General features: G+C 33.4%; 1 protein-coding gene across 1 annotated transcript; it reads right to left on the bottom strand.

Annotated features, from left to right (window-relative positions):
* Positions 1-554: 554 nt before the first annotated feature.
* LOC136986400 (transmembrane protein 222) lies at positions 555-21,230 on the bottom strand. Its single transcript, XM_067283930.1, has 6 exons — positions 20,975-21,230; positions 15,693-15,777; positions 13,176-13,207; positions 6,513-6,606; positions 5,307-5,437; positions 555-946 (listed from the first exon to the last, which is right to left on the bottom strand). Exons 1-6 carry the CDS (start codon positions 21,100-21,102, stop codon positions 862-864), a joined length of 555 nt encoding a protein of 184 aa, XP_067140031.1. The 5' UTR covers positions 21,103-21,230; the 3' UTR covers positions 555-861.
* Positions 21,231-22,272: the final 1,042 nt, after the last annotated feature.

Below are 22,272 nucleotides of genomic sequence, written 5' to 3'. Positions count from 1 at the left end.
TTTATGCAAATCCTCCTCTGGGTTTGTGTCTAGGATTGGATTTATACACACTGAAACAGAAGATTGGTACCTTGCGCTTTTTTCATATCCCAGCATGGACTTGTCCAAGCCCCGAGGGCAATCGGATGGAGAGGAACAGAACCATTTAGGGATTGGACTGCATTGATGGAAAAATAAAGAATGAAACACATGGATGATCTGCCAAGAGGGAGGTACCTCCTGAGAGGTCTTTATAATATACTGGCTTCTATTTAGGTGTTAGACATGAAAAAAAACCCTGAAAATTCCTCAGCACCAGCCCATTGGTTAGGCATAAACCTGGATCCAACTATCAGTGTTCAGTGGTTTATCTGCTTGGCCACTGGTGAGCCAATACAGTTTAGGGCCTCGCACTTTTAAATTTGGCTAAAGGGAGTGCTTCGTAACACAGAACTGCAACAAATCTAAACGTAGCGGAACGTCTGCTAGCTCGACGAGGTCGAGAATTGCCGAGTAGAATCACAAATGCTTACATCTTTTCTTCGGATTCATTAAATAAATGAAAAGACCACATATAAATTTTAAATTAACAATTTATTGTTATGTATACAATTTCATTTTGCTCTAATATAGACCAGAATGTATCTTACACAATTTATTTTTTCTTTATAAAAACTCTTATAAATGTTTACATGTATATAATCTGTGGCAAAGACACATTCTTAATTATAAAACAAAAAAAAATCATCCCAATTACTGTAAATAAACTTCGACTTTATATATTTATAAATAAATATTTACAGATGAAAAAAGAATGTAATTAAAAGTGAAATACTCGAAGAGTCCAAGATCAAACTTCAGAAGTCCGAACGACTTTGGTTTTTAATAATTTATGGCCAAGAATATGATCAGTACTATGCACACGACCACCAGGAACGGCATCCATGTTTTAAGAAATCCCCAAATGCTGCAAGATACAGAAAACACAGGCATGAAATTAGCAAAGTGTAATGGAATTTTGCAAAGGGAACCTTTCGTAATGGGAAGGCCACGTCTTGCGAGGCTACACGTCGAACGGCAAGTTGCACAAGTGTGTATTTTTGGCGCATACTTTATAACCGATGACGGTAAACCACTTTATTGGACCATACTAGAAGCCACAGAAGTCTGCACGTGGCCTTCGAGCCACAGGTTCCTCGCCTACCTTCTGTATAAAAATCGTTTTCCGACGAATAACGGCACTTACTCGCAAGCCTACGTTAATGTGTCTTATTATTTAATAAATATTATTTCTCTTTAAAGTATTGCTTAATTGGATAATATGCTATTTTAATAAAAATTCCTCGAAATTGTATATTATATATTTTGCAAGATAAGTGGAGAAATTATTGGCAAATGTTTTTATATCTATTTAGGTCAGATACTAAGAAGAAATGTCGTGCAGCAATAAAAAAGAAATTAGATAAATATCTCGAAATTTTAAAAAATATTTTCCAATTTTTTATAAATTAAATAAATTATTATAAATTAAAAGGTTTTTATTACGTATTTTTAAAATTTAGTTTAAGAAATCTTTATTGTTCATATTAATTAATATTAAGCAAAATATATATTTATGGTATATAAAGGGTCAGTCGACCGTGTTTTCATTTGGGTTTTAGGTATAATTAACTTTAGAAACATGTTTCTCTTTCACAAAATTGATGAAAACATGATAAAAATATACGAATTTAGTGTTTGAATAGGACAGCGACTTAGACTTTACTACGATTAACCGACTTTTAGAACATTTATATAATTTTATAATTTTTATATACAATGTTAGTGATACAGGGTGACCACTTAAGTTAACCACATTTCATTTCTGCACACATATTTCAAGTACACGTGTTTACAAATGAAATCAAGCTTAGAACAATATGATTTTCCTTTATGCAATTGGTAGAATCTTAAGTGCGGATTGGATTATTTGTATACGGCAACACGACACGGGCAATATGCCGAAGGGGGATGCTTCCTGGAAGGACTTTGTAAAGGAAACTGGTGAATAAAACACAGAAAACACGTGGCAAGTTCATCAACAAGGTGCATACACGTAACCACCTACCAGCGTTCGGTGTTTTTATCTGCTTGGCCACTGTTGGATACCCACGAAAGTATGTTTAACCATTCAAATAAAACAGATTCAGTGTTTACAATGGATAACAGACTTCTCGGCCAGCTGTTTTTAATTTAATTAAATTACATTGGCATTTTTTCCTTCAATTATGTGCTAACGTTGTTAAAAATAGTATAATAGCAAATAAATGATCACAATGAGTGGATTCTACTGTGTTTTGAAAATTTAAATCTTAATTTGCACTGGAATTTAATGCTTATCCTCGAACAGAAGTTGTAAAACACTAAAAATTATGTTTGTATTTGAATTTAATTATAATTCTCTAAGGTTGAAGACTAAGTGTTCATCAGAACCTCCAATAAAGCTGAAGCTATGTTCACTTGCAACTGATATTTATGCTTTAATTATTTACTGTCAAGAATTACTAGTGGTGCTGCAAGCCGGCAATCCAACAATTGCCAATCGGCTCGGGACATCACCAAGTCTAACTTACGGTGTCGGCAAACCCTTCACTACTATTACTACTACTCGAGAGTTCTACTTTTGTTCGATCGTCCTATGATATTACAAAAGAATTCTTATGTCGTATTTTTAGAAGTTTATTTTTAATTCGTACAGATCTGACCGAAATTAATTTTGTGCGCCTCCTATATTCATTCATTCCATAAATGGAAATGTATGTATGACTTAACAACACTTTGCTTAATGATAGACCACATGTACAATAGACGTCTCATAAGATTATAATAGAACTGAAAAATTCGTAGCCATCCATATTTAGGTATGTTTAGATACATAAATACTATATATTGCTGCTAGGTGGATTTTTCTCGGCTTATTTCTTGAAATGCATCCCCGCCATTAAAACATTCTAACAGAAAAATCGAAGGATGATTCAGTTCCAAGACTTTTGATACGAGTGATTACTTTTTTTGTGTTCTTTCGAGTTATGATTGCAAGTGTTTTTAATTTGTTTCCATGTATTCGTGTAATTTATTCAATAAACTTTGTTTTTATGCTTGTAGCAATTGTTCTTCTGTAACGTTACAATATATATTAGTAGACGCACACCCCATTTTTAAATCTAATTGGTTCCCGGAAAGCTATCATTAAGTTAGCTATTGTAAATCAAACATTAATTTCCCACAGGCTATATTCTTGGAAGCGACTTATATACTATACTTAAATAGCAATAAAAGAATAAAGCATTTAACTATGGAATTTCACATAATGAAAAATCGGGCTATAAATACGACTAAGTAATTATAATTAATTAATTATACAACCTGTGACCTGTACGGTTATATCTTGTAAATTAATCAGTCCGAAAATTAAGATTGGACAGAGGTCTGTATAGTGTAATTGGCAATGCACGTGCATGATAAACAGAAGTTGTACCTTAATTTTACATGATGAAGAGACAGTACATGTTATATGCACTGGATTTATAGAAAGGGTTTAATTATGTTCCTGCAGTATGAGAAGGATATATTTAAGGATTGTCTTTAAAGTACATATATTTTAAGACAAATATCGCAATTATCACTAACTTTAAGGGAATAATAATTAAAATTTATAATATATATAATTAGTGATTGATGTAATATCAAATCCCATCATTAATTATTGATCTGTGTACAATATCAATGCACATTCGGGAAAAAACTGAATGATTTCCTCTATTATTATTATTATTTTTTTTAATGTTTGTTTCACTTCAATGAACATTGGTTGATCGAGTACTTAATCTATAATTATCTTTTAAAACAGTAAAACTCTTTGCAACACTTAATTATATCTAAATTATCTATAATTTAAAAAAAATCATATGTAGTTGGCTGTGAAAAAATGATAAATTGATCAGTGAAAATAGATTACGATGATATTGAGATAACAAATGGCTGGAAGACAAGTATAGTACAGTAAAATTAAATGCACATGAAAAGTTAATTATCTACAAAATTAATAATAATAAAATATTGTATAAAACTGAATTTTTTTTTTTTGCTTTTTGCATACTGCAGGTACTTAGAGGCCTCTTTTTATGCCTGTCCTAAGTTTGGCCAAGCCCACAACAAGACTTGAAAGGCAGTGGGGTAGCGAACATAACTGGTGCCCCCTCCCCCTCCAGAAACACATATAGTTTGTCTTGGAAACCGTTTGGGTGCCCCTCTGCGAGTGGTGCGCAGTGCATGATACACCCCCTTGCACCCCCCTCGCTACGCCACTGTTGAGAGGCAAGGGACAGAACCAATGTATTTGCATCAAAATACTCGTGAAAATTCAAGGTCCTATCTAATACCGATTCGGTTCCAAATTCCAATTTAAGATTTATGAATTATTAAGTTTTGATTCTAATCCGAACTCCAAATTAATTCATATATGGCAGTAAAATCTGAGAATTTAGCCTTATTGTATGTAGTAAATAGATCGTTACCCTTATCTAATCTTTTTCAGAAAGCACTATTAAAGAAAGAATGACAACATTCTACAACTAATGTTATATGACAGAAAGTTGAAACTTCAAAGAAGATCAATTGATTTGGTTTTTCTAGCAAATCTAAAACTAGACTATTGATTCCAAAGGCTAAAATAATTAATAATCAAATACAGAAAGACTATAGATTCCACTGGTTAGAAAATTGATTTTGACTACAAAAGGATAGTGAATTCGCCCAATTGAAACTCTCTTTATCTGGAAACTATACAATCAAAATGCAGAAAGAGATCCACTTCTTCATACTCGATAATTGCACGTTCTCGTAGAAGGTGTTGGTTAGTGCCGTATTCGTATTTGAGTGCCTGCGCGACACTGTTTTGACGGTTCGGCGTGTGTTGTCTAGTCGACGACAACACGCATGTTGCAAATAATGCTAATTAACATTATTTTTTGGTACGTTTATTTTGTTATACTTCTTTTGTTTCATGATAAAACTGAAATTGTCATTTCTGAATGCTATGATGTCAATACTTTGTTGTTCATTTGAATGTATCTCATCACTCTTTCAAGAGTATTTCTGGAACACTGTGTTAATACATGAGGTAGTTGCATGTCTACCTCACGTATTAACACAGCCCTGGTTATATATTTAAAAAAAACTTTATTAACTTTTTACTTACAAGAATGGGCAGTACATTATTAAAATTAAATATCTAATTTTATTTTAAGAATATTTAAAATCAAGTAAAAAAATATAAAGCTTCTTACCTAACATATTTACCATTAATTAAAATATAAAAGCACAATTTGACCATATTCCAAGAACTGCGGTCGTCATATCGCATTAAGTTTAATGCCATTCCAACGTGCGAATGACAGTTGTCGCAAAACAAATTATGCTAAATGAAAAGCAAATAATAATTTAAATTAGTATATATTTCACAAAAATAAATATGCAAAAATACTACTGGTAGTCATAATATTATTCAAATTAATTTACTAACTATTTGTTACTTTCCCTTCATCCTTATCTAATGGATCCATTAGAGGTAATGTGATGAAGTATACAAATAAGGGACGATCCATTAATTATATGTACAGTTTAAGGAGGAAAATAATACAATAGTATGTGGCCAAGCTACACTTTATATAGTACAAAGCAACAAACAGCTAATTAATAAACGACAGATTATTTAAAGTGAATTCTACAATGTTTATATTACGTCTAATTAAAGAGTGAAACTAAAATCAAAGCAGATAACATATGGTTGACCCTCAATGTAAAGGACTAATTGCAGAAACATTGATCTGGTAATGTAAATTGTCTATTGTATCCAAAAAAATGTTACAGTTGACTACAAAACTATTTTTATACGAGATATAAGAAACATAAATAACTTGTATTATAGTAAACATACAGTAAATAAACACTACACTTTCAAGAATGGTGCGGTTGATGTGAATGGTCCACCCAGACAGACGCGTCAAATAAGGTAGATTTGGTCTACTGTTTCTAAAGCACGTAGATTACGTTCAAGGGTCCGTAAAATCGAGGGTAAATAGTATTTAGTTTAGACTGAAGTTTAAACTTACTCTTTAATAACTATAATATTAGTTATTAAAGAGTAATATATTCAAAATCCGAGGTCACAAATACAAGTTTTGTAATTAATATAATACAGAATGCTTCATTTAAAACATTTAAAGTTGATGATTTATAATAACAGAATTAAAATATATAACAAACAGAAAGCAAATGTGAACCTCAAAGTCAGTCTAACAGTCACACAAAGGCAACTTTGTTAAGAATGATCTTACGCAGCAAGCTCGTTTGTGTTTGCTTTCTGTTCGTTGTTTCTATTATCTTGTTCTGAGACTGAAGATTTTAAAATATACATTTAAAATAGTAAAATGTTAAGTATTTATTTTCAATACTTTATAAACAACTGCGAAACTGAAAAATACTAAAAATACCATTCTATGTTTATATTCCTCCGACGCTTCCGAAACTGCTCGATCCCATCCGTGGTATCCATTCTGTGCAAGATCTGGATTTAATTGCCAATATCTAGAATAGAAAAGTGACAAATTATTTTAAATTTAATTGCAGTTGCATTTGACGTAACTTTAAAATTCCAATATATAAAGTAACATATACCGTATTTTACGGACTATAAGACGCACTTTTTTCTTCGAAAAATTGCCTCCAAAATTCAGGTGCGTCTTATAGTCTGTAGCGCCTTATAGTCCGTAAAATACGGTATTTACTGTACAGTACATACACATTATATATATACTCATAGCAGCCTGTATGTGGCCCAGGGGAGAGAGAGAGAGGACTCCTTTCGTTATTTGTTTTTTTGAATAAATGAAATATATAGAATGCTTCTTTACTAAAAAGTAGACTTAAAGATTTTATTTTCTGCCAGTAAAAAAAATAACATTAATTTTATAGGAGTAGAACCACTAAAGATCAGAGTTTTCTCCAGATCAGGAGATAAATTCCCACCTCCTCTTCTCTTCTCAACAGCCCTGTACACATTTGAGTATGACTTTTGTATTAATAATATAGCAAATAAATAATAATCTATCCAGAAAATAAAGTGTAAGTTTATATGGCCATATTGAACTCCATGTTTTTGTAAGTGCAATTATTAGAAGAATATACAGAGATGAGGTTCAGAGACAAAACTATTAACTTGGACTATATCTCGAGTGCTATTAATCGGAGCATAAATCTTAACATGCAAGCAGAACACTATTCTTTACGCAGCAAAACAATTAAAACACAAAAATTTGAATTACATAAAACCAAAAAACAATAACAAAAAGTACTAAGCATTGCTGTAAATCTTTTTCAACAGAAAATGATTTATTAATGCTATGTGGTTGCCCACTGTGTGCGTGCATGCGCTCACACACACACACACACACACACACACCATAGTTATATATTGTCAATTCTGGTGGGAATAAAGTCTGTTCTTAAACAGCTTCTTAAAGCACCTGGAATGTCTTAGTGAAAGCTGATGGATGTAACTCCTTCCCCTAAAACTTTCCATGCATTCTACTATATGAGACTTATACCCCGTTTGCACTGATTATTTCAATCTAGATTGTAACCAAGGTCAGTGACTATGCCTTGGTGCAACCTCCCTTGACAATTGCTCCCTTGCAATTGCAATTGAACCTCGTTTCAATCGAGATTGAAACGAGGTTCAATTGCAATTGACTCGAGAGTTCTTGAAATTAGATCTAGTCATAAGAGAGATCCCACAATCCCACACACGCAAGAAAATACAAGATGGCAGCAGAACACGTGTCGGGCTATCGACAAAAATAGAAAAAATACTGTATTTGGAGAGACAATGACATCTGTCTATTATTAGATAAATGGCAAGAAAAAGTACTGTATTTATTTCTAACCAAAACTTCCATTTTGTTTGTTGATGTTTGTGACTTATCGCGTAGTTATGTCAGTTTTATCATTGCGTGTAATAGCCGGGTTGTTCTCAAGCGGACTGCCTGTACAAACAGCACGACGTTCGACTAGCGACAGTCACAATCCAGATTGTAGGTAAATCGAGATCGAAGTGAGTCGTGGATTGTGTGCGCGTAGTATTAGTCCAGAGATCTTGCTGGCCACTCCATGCAACAAATATATTCACTGTCGACAAAGTCATTGACAAGTGCAGCTCTATGTGCACAGGTGTTACGATCCATGAAAATGATGAAATCTGCACCCACAGCACCTTGGAAAAATTTCACGGGGTTCCAAAACTCTGTACATTCTTCCAATAATGACGCTTCCTTGCAAAAACATGGAGCTCGGTATGGCCATATAAACTTAGACTTTACAGCTTAATATAGCTTTATTTGATATATTACTGTCTTTAGTCTGAAATGATAATTTACATACCATCTCTTAGAAGAACTAGTTGTTTAGATCAGTGTTTTTCAACCTTTTTCTAATAGTGGCATCCCCAACTTGATAATTTACTTTTTTGCAGCATCCATTTTTCTTTATCGACGTACTTATTGTGTTTTTCATACTTTTAGTACTGCACGTATGAAGTGTTATCACACGTGAAGTATACTCATCACTACTTTGTGGCACCCTGGCCAAAAACCACCAATTTAGATTAACTTAAAGCCGGCTCTTCACATTCAGTATTTGCCGACGGCCGAATGATTGCCTATTTGTCCACTTTATTTTGGCACATTATACCAACAAAGAGTGGTAAACGATGAATACCAAAGATTAGTCAGGAGTAAATCACCTACACTACTTGGCATTGGTCAAATGTTTGCTCGGTGTTTGACAAACACCAAATGTGTGGAGTCAACATAAGCTTGTGTTTTCTCTAAATCTCTATCACTAAAGTAACTAAATTCTCATTTAACATTAATAACAATTAAATAAATAAATCAATTGAACAGTTTTTAAAATTAATAGAAAATGATGTAGTGATTTTCTCTAAACTTCTATTTTCATTGTAATCAGTAGTATAAATGTAGTATTCGACGTGTTGTACTCAATATGATTTCCAACACAATTATTTATCTTCCGATACTATTATTTGAAATCACACTGAGTACAAAACATCAGACTGAATATGATGTGGCCCATTGGTTGTAATTACTGGAAATCTGAACATCAACAGCTATCATGAACTACTATACAACACAATACTGATCACTAGGGTTTCTTATTTCCCGGTCTTTTGCTTGTCCCGGGATTCCGGGATAAAAGTGAACTGTTTCCCGGGATCCCGGGAAATCCCGGGATATAATAAATTATTTTTAAAATATAAAAAATATCTTGAAATCGAATGATATCATTATTTTTCATTTTTTAAAGTAATTTAAGTGTTCTACAACCTCCAAAATCGTATTAATAATGATGTGTAAAATATGTATTAAAAATACCTTTGAATTACGTAGAAAATTCACAAATAAAAAAAAATTTGTTAAAGTTTGTTCGAAACTGCTTATAACAAAAATTGCCTACGAATTGAGTTAAAAATTTAAAGAAAAAAAACTGAACTTTGATCAAACTTCTAACTTAGAAAATGATATTTTTTATTTAAATAAAACATAATACAAATATTACTGTAAATTTTTATAATGAGATTTTAAGAAACAAAGATGGTCGGATACTCCGATCACTCAATCTGGTTCTTAATTTGGTAATAAAAAGTCCTGCTGCCGAGAATGCCCTTTCTGATTCAATCGATGTGGGTGGAATCGTTTTTAACGCATTTAACAGAAGACAGATGATGTGTGTTTTTTCACCTGTAGCCTCAAAGATTTCTATTTCGTTCTCGAGACGCGTTTCAGTACTGCTTTTGTTGTCCACTTTTCTTGATCTGTCTATCTCAGCTTCTTTGATAGCAGCATCAAGCTTTTCAGCTAAAGTCATTGCAGATGAGCTTGCGACATCTGGTAGTTGATCTGTATCACCGGAAGTAGAATCAGTAGATACTTCAAAAAGACGATCTAACATCTGTTTTGCTGATAAAATTAACATAGTCTTGGTTGGTAAGGCTGGCAAACTTTTTTCACTTGGGAAAGTTGAAACTTTTCCATAATTCTTTCCACTATTGAGATATTGTATGAGGCCAGTCAGTTTTACATTTCTTCTCTCTGCTATGCGTCGAATAAACGACTCTTTTAGTCTTCTTGAAAAAGGTGTGTTTAGTTGATTTAACTCATTTATAATAAAAGAAAAAATACCTTCCGATGAAAGTAAAGTCGATCCTCTGTTGCCAAGCTTTTCTGCTCCAGCTTTTAATGGCTGCAGTGATGCCACGATGTCACGAATTACAGTAACTTCTTGTTTGTCAAGATCAAAATTGTCCGTATCTTTATTACAGTCAATGATTGCTTTCGATATGGATGATCTTATTTTAATAAATCGCTCTAACATGGCTAAAAGGCTATTCCATCGGGTTTTGGAATCCAGAAATAAGTGCAAATTTTTCCCATGTTCCTGTTCAACGTATTTTTGTAAGATGTTATTCTTTAAAGGTGATTTGCGAAAAAATTTTGCTATTTTTCTAACCTTATTAATGATTTGAGAACAGACTATTTCATTACCTAGTGTGTCATGTAATTCAAATGAAATATCTATATCGAAAGGATCTTCAGCCAAACGCTCACACAAAACACTTTCAAAATCAATACTATAACTAAAGTCTTCTTCATCTTTCTCAATATCATCATTGCGCTCTTCATCTTCAGTTTGAATTTCTTCAGAAAGAGGGACTGCTACTGAAGTGGTTGACTTTTGGTACAAAACATCACATACCGCTAAATGAATTCCGTGTGCATAACATAACTGATGCTCACATTCAATTAACCTTCCAAATTTCACCATTACAGCTGCACCATCAGTAACACAGGCTTAAATTAAATATAAATGCATTCCGGCATTCTGACAGTTTATGAGTTAATTATACTTTCTATTTGTAAAATTTCTTCAATCTTAACACAAAATAAGAAAAAAGTGAACTTTTAAAAAAATTGCGGGATTTCCCGGGATGAGAAAAATTTCCCGGGATATTTCCCGGGGTAAAAAAACAGCCGGGATCCCGGGATCCCGGGTTCCCGTTTCAGAAACCCTACTGATCACCCTCTGTAGTCGTACGGAATGAACAATGTCATGTTTCAAGACAATAATGCATGAAGTCATGTTTCAGATTGCTCCCATAATGCAGCCAACAGTCAGGGCCGGATTTGAGGCGATTGGAGCGATTGGTGCCAATCGGGCCCCACGCTTAAAGGGGCCCCGCGTCACATCAAAATTTATATATTTAAAAATAGTACATGTTACAAAAATAAATATCTAGTTATATTATTATTAAAAATAAAACAACATATTTCAATATGTAAATTAGCTGTTAATTAATTTTGTTATTTAAAGTTTGAGGGGCCCCGCAAAAAACAAATTCAATCGGGCCTCGCACCTATTGGATCCGGCGCTACCAACAGTTGCATTGAAAATAGAATGGAAGAATATATTAACGAATCAAAACAACTGGTAAAAAGCATGCTTCAGAGTAAATACCATCACGAAAACAAAATAATAGACTGCAGGATAAATGTTCGTAATGAAACAGTGGCGTAGCTACGGTTCTCCGGGCCCGGTGCGGAACCAGATTTGCGGCCCCCCGGAAAAAATTTTTTGACAGGGGGTGCCCTTTTTTCGTAATCGGGTAATCGGGAACATCCAAACGTTTCTATAAATTTCGGCTTTTGAATTTATTTATTCCGTTAAAAATATTGCATTTAGAAGTTTAATTTCTTTCGTTTGATGAATGATGTGTTAGGTATTTTTTTGTTTTGTTTACGTAAACGGACTAAAATATTTTTGTGTAGTGGTTTATATAGTGTATAACTAGATTACAGTTGAGTTGCTGGTTTTCCTGTGTAATAGGGGCCCAGCTTGAGCATCCAAATGCCAAATTTTGCTTTGTTCTGATTGCCGTGAAAATTTTTCGGGTCTTTTTTCTTGTGATTTTGGGGCCCCCATGGGCTTATCGCTTTCCAGAGACCCGGTGCAAACCGCACCTACTGCACCCCCTAGCTACGCCACTGTAATGAAATGTTGTACAATGACTTTTCAATAGTGTATTTACACAAAAATTTATTGATATGTAACATTGTAACAAGTTGCAATTCAGTATGTCACTCTCTACTAAATTAGTTATGTTATCTTTTGTTACAAAAAATTGATTAAAATCCTTTATTATTATTGTCAAAATTTATAATGTTATAAAAATATTGTCTTGTCTCAATAGATTCATCAAGAACTTCTATACTAACATGACACATTCAAATTATTATGATTGGCTTCACAGAGCCACAAGTGTCAAAGGCCACTTGGACCGCTACAACTAACGTTTGTATTTGTCGAGGATATCTTCTTCGTGGCTTTCTGAGCTCCAAAATCTAACATCTCACATCTGTCAAGTTCTAGTTATACATCCTGTCTTTACAAGAATGAATTGTAATTGAAATAAAATTCAAATAATAGCGAGGTTGAGGCCGAAGTTTTAAACGCAAAAATGTGTACGTCGAACGTTCGGTGCCGCTTTCCCGTAAGTCTAGAAGTTTGACAATGGCATTTGGATAGTCTGCAGAATCATGCTCGACATTCCAAACGCCATTGTCAAACTTCTAGGCTTACAGGAAAGTGGCGTCAAACGTCCGACGTACACGTTTTCACGTTTAAAACTTCGGCCTCAACCTCGCTAATATATTACAGTTAACCAACATATTTTAAGAACGATTAAATCCAATTTGGAGTAGCTGAAATGCCAGTTATTTGTACTGCATTATCATTGCAAATATTTGTACAGGTATGAGCCACTTAACAACGTTCCACTTAACAATGGACTGAATACGCGATGGAGTCCCATAAAATTATAATGGAGCTGAAAAATTCATTAGGTACCTGTACATTTTCCACATTTATATATGTTTAGATACACTCCGAGGTTTCCTTAATGATGTATTTCTCGGAACTTATCCCATCGTTAAGCAGTTCATACCCGTACTGTGTATATTATGAGATTACCATTGGATAGATATTAACAACGAAGCAATTAAATTGAATTACGTTTATATACTTACTTTGTTGGTTTCCCAAAAGCCATGTTATCTTCCTACATATATTAAAAAAGAATATTCATGTCAATTTATAATTAATTAAAAACAATTTGTTTTAAAAACATATATTGTAAATAAATTATTTGAATTCAAATAAATCAAGCACAAATTTTATCACCTTTAAATTACCTAATGAGTAACTCAGAACATCTAGCGCATAATAAATTAATTATACTGTTTTACCTGGATATTTGAATTAATAATTCAGGTTTTTTTTAACCCTTTCTGCCTGTGTGCACTAAGAGGACCTCTTTTTAACTATTTTGGGTTTGGCTAGGTCCACATTGGGACGGCTGGGTGGCCAAGGACAGGCCTGATATAGCTGGGCCGACCACCCCCAAAAGCTTTCTGGGGTTTTTCAAACTGTCAGATTCAATCCTACATCCCCGAAATGGTAAACTGTCGTCCTAATCTGGCCATCTAATAATAACAAGGTTATTCATAGGTAAGTTTATGAATTTGAAAAGCCACAACTTTGTAACCGGAAATTATAGAAATGAGTTGTGAATTTTATGTACAAAGAACATACCTAAAGCTTCATTCATAGGTGTTCGACGTAGTAGATATTCCAATTATAAGCAAGTTCTTGCAATAATGCATTAAAGCATGGCTCCTTCTATATTTTCCACTGTAGCCGAGATGTATTCCCAAAGCTCCCAGAGAGAATTTGGTGATCGTGGCATGTACAATACACCCGATCTTTCACACATTCCCAGAAGTGTGAAAGTCTAGTGGCGTCAAATCCAGAGATAACAGCAGCCGAGCAATTTTTTCCTCCTAATCCAATCCAAATTACAAACCAGTTGTTCAGAGTTGCATGGACGAACATGGAACTACTCCAAGAAGAACAAAAATTTGAGAATATATGCTACAAAGAATAACTGGTCTTCCTTTGCTTTGATATATATTTGTTGCGCTCTCCTTAATCTGAATCATAAACCTACTCACGAATAACCCTGTATTAAAACTGTTTGTATAGGATGACCAGTTTGAGAAGTAGACTTGGTGAGGAATTTTAATTATTAGCGAGGTTGAGGCCAAAGTTTTAAACGCGAAAACATGTACATCGGACGTTCTGTGCCGCTTTCCCGTAAGCCTAGAAGTTTGACAGTGGAGTTCGGAAAGTCAGTGGAATCGTGCTCGACATTTCAAACGCCATTATCAAACTTCTAGGCTTACGGGAAAGCAGCGCCGAACGTCTGACGTACACGTTTCTGTGTTTAAAACTTCAGCCTCAACCTCTTGTATCCATAATATATTAATGGAGATTTAAAAAAATGTTTCTAGTGATGTGTAGTAGGGCATTCTAAAAGGTATTTTTCTTCAAAATAAAAGCATTTGCCATTTTCAAATTCTAGAAAATCACTTCTCACAAATTTCAAATTAATAGAGAAATGTTTCTGCATTATTTTATACAGTTAATGCTGCCAGATATCACTTGAAATAAAGAAAAATATCTTAAAAGATAACAATGTAAATCATTCATTGTTAACGATGGGAAAACATGGCAGCGAGTACGGTCGAGGCTACGTATTCTCCGTCGTTAGCAATGAACGAAGAAAGAATTTAAATTTATAGAAGAAAATTAAAAGGATGGTTGTATAAATGCCAGGGATGCAGATGGACTAGCTTCTGTACAAAAGAAAAATTAAGATATAAAAATTCTCAGTTAGTACCAGTCCTTATATTGTGACGCATTTGCCCTGCATGCACTAAAAAGAGCACTTTTCATACCTGTTGCAACCAGGTGATGAGATGAAATTTGAGTCAGATCACCTTTAAATTCAAAAGAACTTGACTCCAGATCAAATTTAAGTCTTTCAGAGTAGCAGGCAGTATTTTGTCTATCTGGCTTCAAAACTATAATTAATTTTGGATTAAAATATATTTAACTTGTTACTAAACAGACATGCTGTTACCAATCCTGTTTTGCATTATTCCTTTTCCAGAATTTTATATGACAGATTAATGAATTTGTTCGATATCCTCCAGCGAGATGTCCAATTTTCGTAATGTTATTATTGTAGAAAAATATTCGGCACAACCTCGGTAATCTGGCTGTTTGCTACTTCAACGCATCCAATAATCCGATGCTAGTTGGCTCTCGGGTATTTCTGGCACTGCTGCCATGTCGTATGAGTTTCCCACAACTTCAAACTCCAGCTCCCACTAAATTTGATCGTCTCACTAAATGTGGCATATTGAGACCAAGCTTGAACACTCATACCTTCCACTAAATTTAGTGGAAATCTACCAACTTGGAAACATTAGCACACTTGAGTGTTTTACTATATTAACGATTGAATCTACACTGTCAAATTAATTTTATCTCCAGTAAGTCAGCAATCTCCTTTATCTTAGACTGCTCCATTCCCTTATATGTTGGACTACCAAGATTGTACTGTAGTTTAAACAATGGATACGTGCCATTTTTTATTTCAAAAAGTTAACCAGAAAAAAAAATTGAATAAATTTACTTACTGATACAAAATAAGGTCCGGCAAAATCACGTATGACTCCAGATGACATACCAATTCCCATGTGACCAATAAATGGAAAAAACCATCTACAAACAAATGATTAATTTATATTAAAACTAATGTCATTAAAGTTTCTTTAGATAAAGACTAAAAATAAAAACCGATTTTATGGTTAATGTTACCTTAGGTGCCAAGATGGCGGCTCGTCTCCGATTCCAGCAAGGAAACAGTGGGACGCACGTTCTAACCTAACCTATTCTAATAATTTGGTTGCTAATAATTACGGTAATTTATTAGAATAAGTTAGGTTAGGTTAGAAAATGCGTCCCACCGTTTCCTTGCTGGAATCAGAGATGAGCCGCTATCTTGGCACCTAGGGTAACATTAACCAACTTTATTTTATTGATTTGCATATTTTTATGGTTTTCAGAAAGGGACAAGGGCTGCGAGAGATTATTTCTGCAGCGTACGTACAAATCCCGTTATGAAGAATAGGTTTTGTCGAACGACAGATGCCAATTAGTAGCAATCTAACAAGGAAAAGTTAGGTTTTTGTATATCGCTTCAAATTTCACATCTCGTGTCATCATATATATACAGTAGGCAACTTCTAAAAACATTGCCGTCACCTATGGTTTATCTGTGGGGAAAAGACAAACTTCCTTCATAATTGAGGAAGGAAAAGTGACAGCTTCTGCTACAGGGACGATTTAAATCCCATCTTACTCCTCATTTTACGTAATATAAAGGCAGTCTCTTAATAATGTGTACAGTTTCGGCCACTTTTGACCTCCTCCCTCTCCATTGTGTACAGTGATTTACTTCTAGCAGATCTCCTCCCCTTTACTAATGTGTAGAATTGTTCGTGGAGCCCCCGACATTGAGAAAATGGCTTAAAAAGTTTTGCGAATATTTTTTGATACCGGTGGTTTAGTCGCAACTAGTAAATATGCTTACAAGAACAAATTGACCGACCACCGATATCGATAAAAGTTCGCATAGACAGCACCTTCATTCTCTCTCACTCCATGGTGTACTTTTCACAGCACCCTCTCAAACTGTATGCGTAATTAATGGACAGTGCCATACACTAAAATTTTCTATAGAAGATTTGCAGTTTAATTATCTTTAAAAAAAAATATTTTTCTGTTAACGTCTAAACTTTTTTGAAAATTTAAGACATTAAAAAACATTTTAAGCGTTAAAGAATCTAAATATAGCATTATAATTGAAAAAAATTAAGTTAATAAAGGAATTTTCAAAAAATTCTCTCATTGTAAATTACTTTTTCTACTATTTTTATAAATTTAATAAATATATTTTATTAAATTATATATATTTATTAGTCTGTTTTAATAATGAAGGAAATATTTTGTAGTTTAAAACTCTTTAATAAGTTATAAAACACGACTATTTTTATAACAAAATTAATTTATTTTATTTCAGAAAGTTTAATTAAAAATTCTCTTGATTAATTGTTTCTAAAACAGAAAAAATTTCGTTAAACTTTAGAATTTCGGCAAGATCGAAACGAAATTTCTGAATTAGTTTCCAAAATTCTAAATCACCCGACACCGAGGCACGAAAGAATCGTTGTGCCGAGGATCCGACGGAAGCCGAGAGGCGGAAACCGACCTATCCGATACCCCGCTTGTACATCCGCAAGGCAGTCGCAACCTTCTTGACTTTGGTTAAATTTTCTGTTAGTAAAAATAATTCAACTGAGTAACTCAATAAAAATAATTCAATTCCCAGTAATCTCGCATCTGAATAGCATATTGTTCAAGTTCCTTGCCATTTAACTTCAGTAATCCTATGGAAACTGATAAGTTCAGCAAAGGTTAGGAGTTCAAATCATTAAAACAATTTAATTAACATAATTATAACAAAGAAATTCTTAGTAATTTTTTGTCTTATGAAAAACTTCTCTTCTAGAATAGCAAAATCAGATGAAATAGTAAATATTCAATTATATATATAGTATGTTACAGATAGGAATAACGTTATTTTTGATAAATAAAACATGCATTTTAAGGCAAAAACCTGAAACAAAATGCTTTCGAGATGCACTTAACATCAGTATTTCCGCTCGACGGAATAAGTAAACAGAAGATATTTACCCTACGTAAGTGCATTATAGCTTTATAGGCATTGTTCTGAATCCAGAATAAATCATGTTACTGTTATTTTAGTGTTTGTCCCGAAATTCTTCATAAAGTTTAAACTTTAACAACGTAAGATGTTCAAATTTTATACACCATTTGAAAGTGTAATAAAGTTTTCATATACCTGAGATTAAAACTTTGACATAATTATCATCTGATACATAATATTCAATCTGACTTTTGAACTCCGAAAATATTCGCCAGTTGCTGCTCGGTGACCATATAAGTCATACACTATTTTTGTTAATGTATCTTTTTTTTGTTTGTTTGTATACAGCAATGCGACACATGTGCAATCTGCCAAGGAGATATCTTCCGGGAGGACTTTCCATGGGGAAACTGGCCTCTATTTAGGTGGTACAAATGTGAAGAAAACCCGAGAAACTCCCCTTGGCGAGGCATAGATCCACGACCAACCACAAGTGATCGGTGGTTTTATAAATTAGTGTCTCAAAAGTCTTTTAAACTTTGGACCATTTATACAATTCTATAAGTCACTGAAGTTACCATAAAGATAATCAAAAGCTTAAATAAAATAGTTTAGGCGTAACTTTTGTGAATTCTGTCATCTCTGTTTATATAATGTTATATAATATGTATAGATAACTGTTTATGCATCTATCTATGCAACAAAACCTTGGTTTTTTAGCTGATCTTAGAATTAGGATTACTTTGGCTGCATTTTTCTGCTGAATGCCCTCTACAGTAGCGCTGTTTTAAAACATGTTTGGTATTCTGACGTCACATTTAGTAACGTCTTTCATTTACGCTACCTATCGCTATTTGAAACCGACCAACGATGGCTGCTTTTCGTTCCGCCGCATACGTTTCTCGTCGTTCGGCAGGCAGTTACCGATTGAAACACCTTTGCTCAGTTACAACTGTTGAATCAGCTGAACACAGTCAATCCAAGCCCACCAGTGGACAAGTGGATAACTCTATGAGACTCAAATTAACGTGAATGCTTTCATTGTCCTTATTTTTTAACATATTCGGGAGGTCACTAGAGTAATGAAATGCACGACCGATGAACTTGGTAAAATGCATTCTTATATTCACAGAGTTCATCGGTGCAGCAACTAATGCACATCGCATGCCATGCATATGGCAAGTTCTGATGAAGCAATATGGCCATCTCCATGGTTATATTATTAAAACCATTTTTACTATCCATCTGTATTAATCCAAAGTTATTTCGACAAAATAAGTTTGCAAATGCCATTATAGCAATCATCACGTAAGGTTGCAAGCTGTTCTATCAATAGTAAAAGCTTGTTAAACTGTTCACTGAGCGTATTGGTTGCAGCCAAGACTGATACATACTTGAATACACTTAAATATAGTAGCAAAATATGTTAAGATATTGTTTTTAGTTAACTGAATGCAAGTTTAAATCCAGTTTTCAGCTTGGGTATTTAATTACCGCGTATTCCTCGTTTGAATTCAGATCAGAGTTCTGAGTGGCATCTACACCAGTTGTATTGACATTGACAAAGTGCCCATTTGTATTTTGTTTTAAAAATTCTATATACATACAGATGTTTTATTCTTTATGTATCATTCTTCCTGATGGACAAATATTAATGAGTAAATTATCAAATTTCCTCAGTTTGTGTTTGTCATTACACCAGCATTTTAACTCATTAATATTTGTTTGAGGGAAATGCATTATAGACAATCCACTAGTGGCATTATTTACTTACTTATAAATTTCAAATAAATTCTATTGCTTGTAATCATATGCTGAAAGAACAATGAATGCACTTATTAGTAAAACAGTCATATACTAGATGTGACTTGTGATAAGCATATAACAATAAAGCTAAAGATATTGTCACAGTTCGGTAATGCAGAAAGTAAAGAATAAATAATTTTTTTTTAATCTGTATATGGCAATGCGACACGTGGATGATCAGCCGAGGGAATGCCTTCCAGGAGGACTTTCTATGGGAAACTGGCCCCGTTTAGGTGTTACAAATGTAAATAAAACGTGAAAAACTACACGTGGCCAGCCATTGGCGAGATGATGGACTGATAACAAACTACCAGTGTTTGGTGGTTTTATCCATTCGGCCATTGGCTGCTCTTACACATTTTGGCCCGAATATTATCTTTGCTTAATAAACATTGTTGCCAAAATCAAGAAGGTACCTTGCTAATTAGGAGAATAGAAAATTGTTACAAATAAGAGCTAGATATGGGAAAGATGCAAATGAAGACAAAATTATGCTAACAAATAAACTAAACAAGAATGCAAGTATATTTAAATTTAATAAAGAAGCAAATTATAATAAAATCATATGATTTGCTAGGAAGAAAGATATTAGGAAGACTTTAAATATTGCAAACAGAAAAACACAAGCTTATACAATTGGATGGCTTCGTCATTTAGTGACAATTCCCATAAGTATAAAGCATTTTATTAAATCAACATTAAAAGATCTTCCTTGGGTTATTTAGAACGCGTCGAAGTTTTAACGGACCAGTACCCGAATCAAAATTGACAAACATTAGCCAAACTGTATAGAAAAATGGCTCGTCGTTCAGAATTATAAACTGTAACTGCATTTACAAAGAAAAATAAGCAATTGAAAATGGAAAAAAAAAAATCTGAAAAAATGATGATAAAATGTAAGAGAAGAAAATCAGAGAATGAATTAGTTACGATGAGTCTAAATGATCTTATGATTCGATACTAAGGTAAACATATACGGAACTACATACACATATATAAGCTAACTTATGTAGAGTATAAGCTTATATATAAGCTACATGTTGAGCGTCGGTCAAGGCGAGCGACGGCTTGCCTTGACCGACGCTCGACATGTATAAATGTACGGTTCCTTTGACTTTTTTTGCTTGTAGAGGGGTTCAACAATTCTGTGGAGAGAATCTCTCATTCAAAGTTCAAATCTTACCCTACATAAACATAATTTAAGCACATTTATAAGCTATATACACATATATGGAAACAATTGGTAGAAGACCTTTATACATGTAAATATACACACAAAAGAACCTGAACCCCATGTTTTTATGCTTAGATGATAGCATGTTTATCAGCTTAAGTCTAGCTAATGAAGTGCACATTAAGGCATTTTATTAGAGAAAAACTTACGTTAGAAGAGGAATTGGGGTCCAAACAATGCAGAAGGGATATCTAACACGTTGATGATCTACACTATATTTCGGCATTTGTTCATTACTCAATTTACTGGGCAATATATTTGGCGTTTCCGTATGCATTGATACGGCAGGTTACTTCTAATCCCTTCAAAACAACGACCGAAACTGAACTAATCTGTTTCACTACACCTACGAATAAATTTAATAATCAATTACAATTAATGGAAGAATCCTATTGGCTCTTTCGAATTTTTAAATTTACGTTTAAATCGATACGTTTTAAGAACGATAATAAGATCATTTCTCGTTAATTTATTTAATTAAATCGTAATTAAGTTCATAATTTTGAATAAAAGTGAGATTTAATAATAGTATATTTTTACATAATTTTTTTATTATTATTAATAAAATGTACTTCGTAAACATTTAGGTGGCACTGTAAAACGATATCAGCGCTCTTTGCGTATGAATTTAATTTCGGAAATAATTAAAAAAATTTTATATATAATAGTCATTAAAATTTTTATAATTAATATAAAAATAATTAATAATTAAGACGAAGTATTAAATTACTGAAATTAGTAATTAATTCGCGTACTTTTTTATTAAGCGATAACGTTGATATATGAAGTAAAGCGCGCATCTTTATTCATTCCACATACAAGCTAATTAGAACAAATTTTATTATTATTAAAGTACAAAGATTGAATTACGCTCATCGGCCAGCACCCGCGCGCCATATCTTATCATTATACCAAGGTGGTGGATCCAGATTAGAATCCAGTCCGGATCTTTGCGCGATTTTCGGATCTGTTTTTTCGCCGCGCTAACCGATATTTTGGTGATCGGGCCTTCTTATAATGTACAAAACACAGCTAATAAACAAAATATTATCATAAGAGTTATTGGTTACTCGAATTAAGCCTCTTTATCTACGTTCGAGACACACTTCGGCATTTTTCGATGTCCATAAAAAGACTTTCTGTATAACTGTATTTAATTAATTAAATAAAAAAAATTATAAATAAAATACTATTTTTGATTATTTATTCTAAATATTCTTCTTTTGTAATATTAATTTCTCAAATCTCACTTAGCCTCTTCAGATCTGCATCTGTATCCATGGAGGATGTAGATGAATACATCATTAATGAAGATACAGATCTCTAGATGCAAGAAAGAAATTTCTAAACATTTAAAGATCCACAACAGCAATTCGAATGCAGGTCTTTAATTTAAGTGAGAACAGAATGGAACAAAATTTGTGCTTAAAAAATCTGCACCGATGAT

This window comes from Centruroides vittatus, unplaced genomic scaffold (genome assembly GCF_030686945.1).
Source record: "Centruroides vittatus isolate TY-2023 unplaced genomic scaffold, ASM3068694v2 contig_1213, whole genome shotgun sequence".
Taxonomy (NCBI): Eukaryota; Metazoa; Arthropoda; class Arachnida; order Scorpiones; family Buthidae; genus Centruroides; species Centruroides vittatus.
This window is presented reverse-complemented; position numbering and strand designations above follow the sequence as displayed.

Coding starts and splice junctions, on each gene's coding strand:
- LOC136986400 (XM_067283930.1), bottom strand. CDS start 21,102: ATGCATACGGAAACGCCAAATATATTGCCCAGTAAATTGAGTAATGAA. Junction 5,438..6,512: donor AGGAATATAAACATAGAATG/GTATTTTTAGTA, acceptor CTTTTCATTTAG/CATAATTTGTTTTGCGACAA. Junction 947..5,306: donor ATTAATGGTAAATATGTTAG/GTAAGAAGCTTT, acceptor TGTATCTTGCAG/CATTTGGGGATTTCTTAAAA.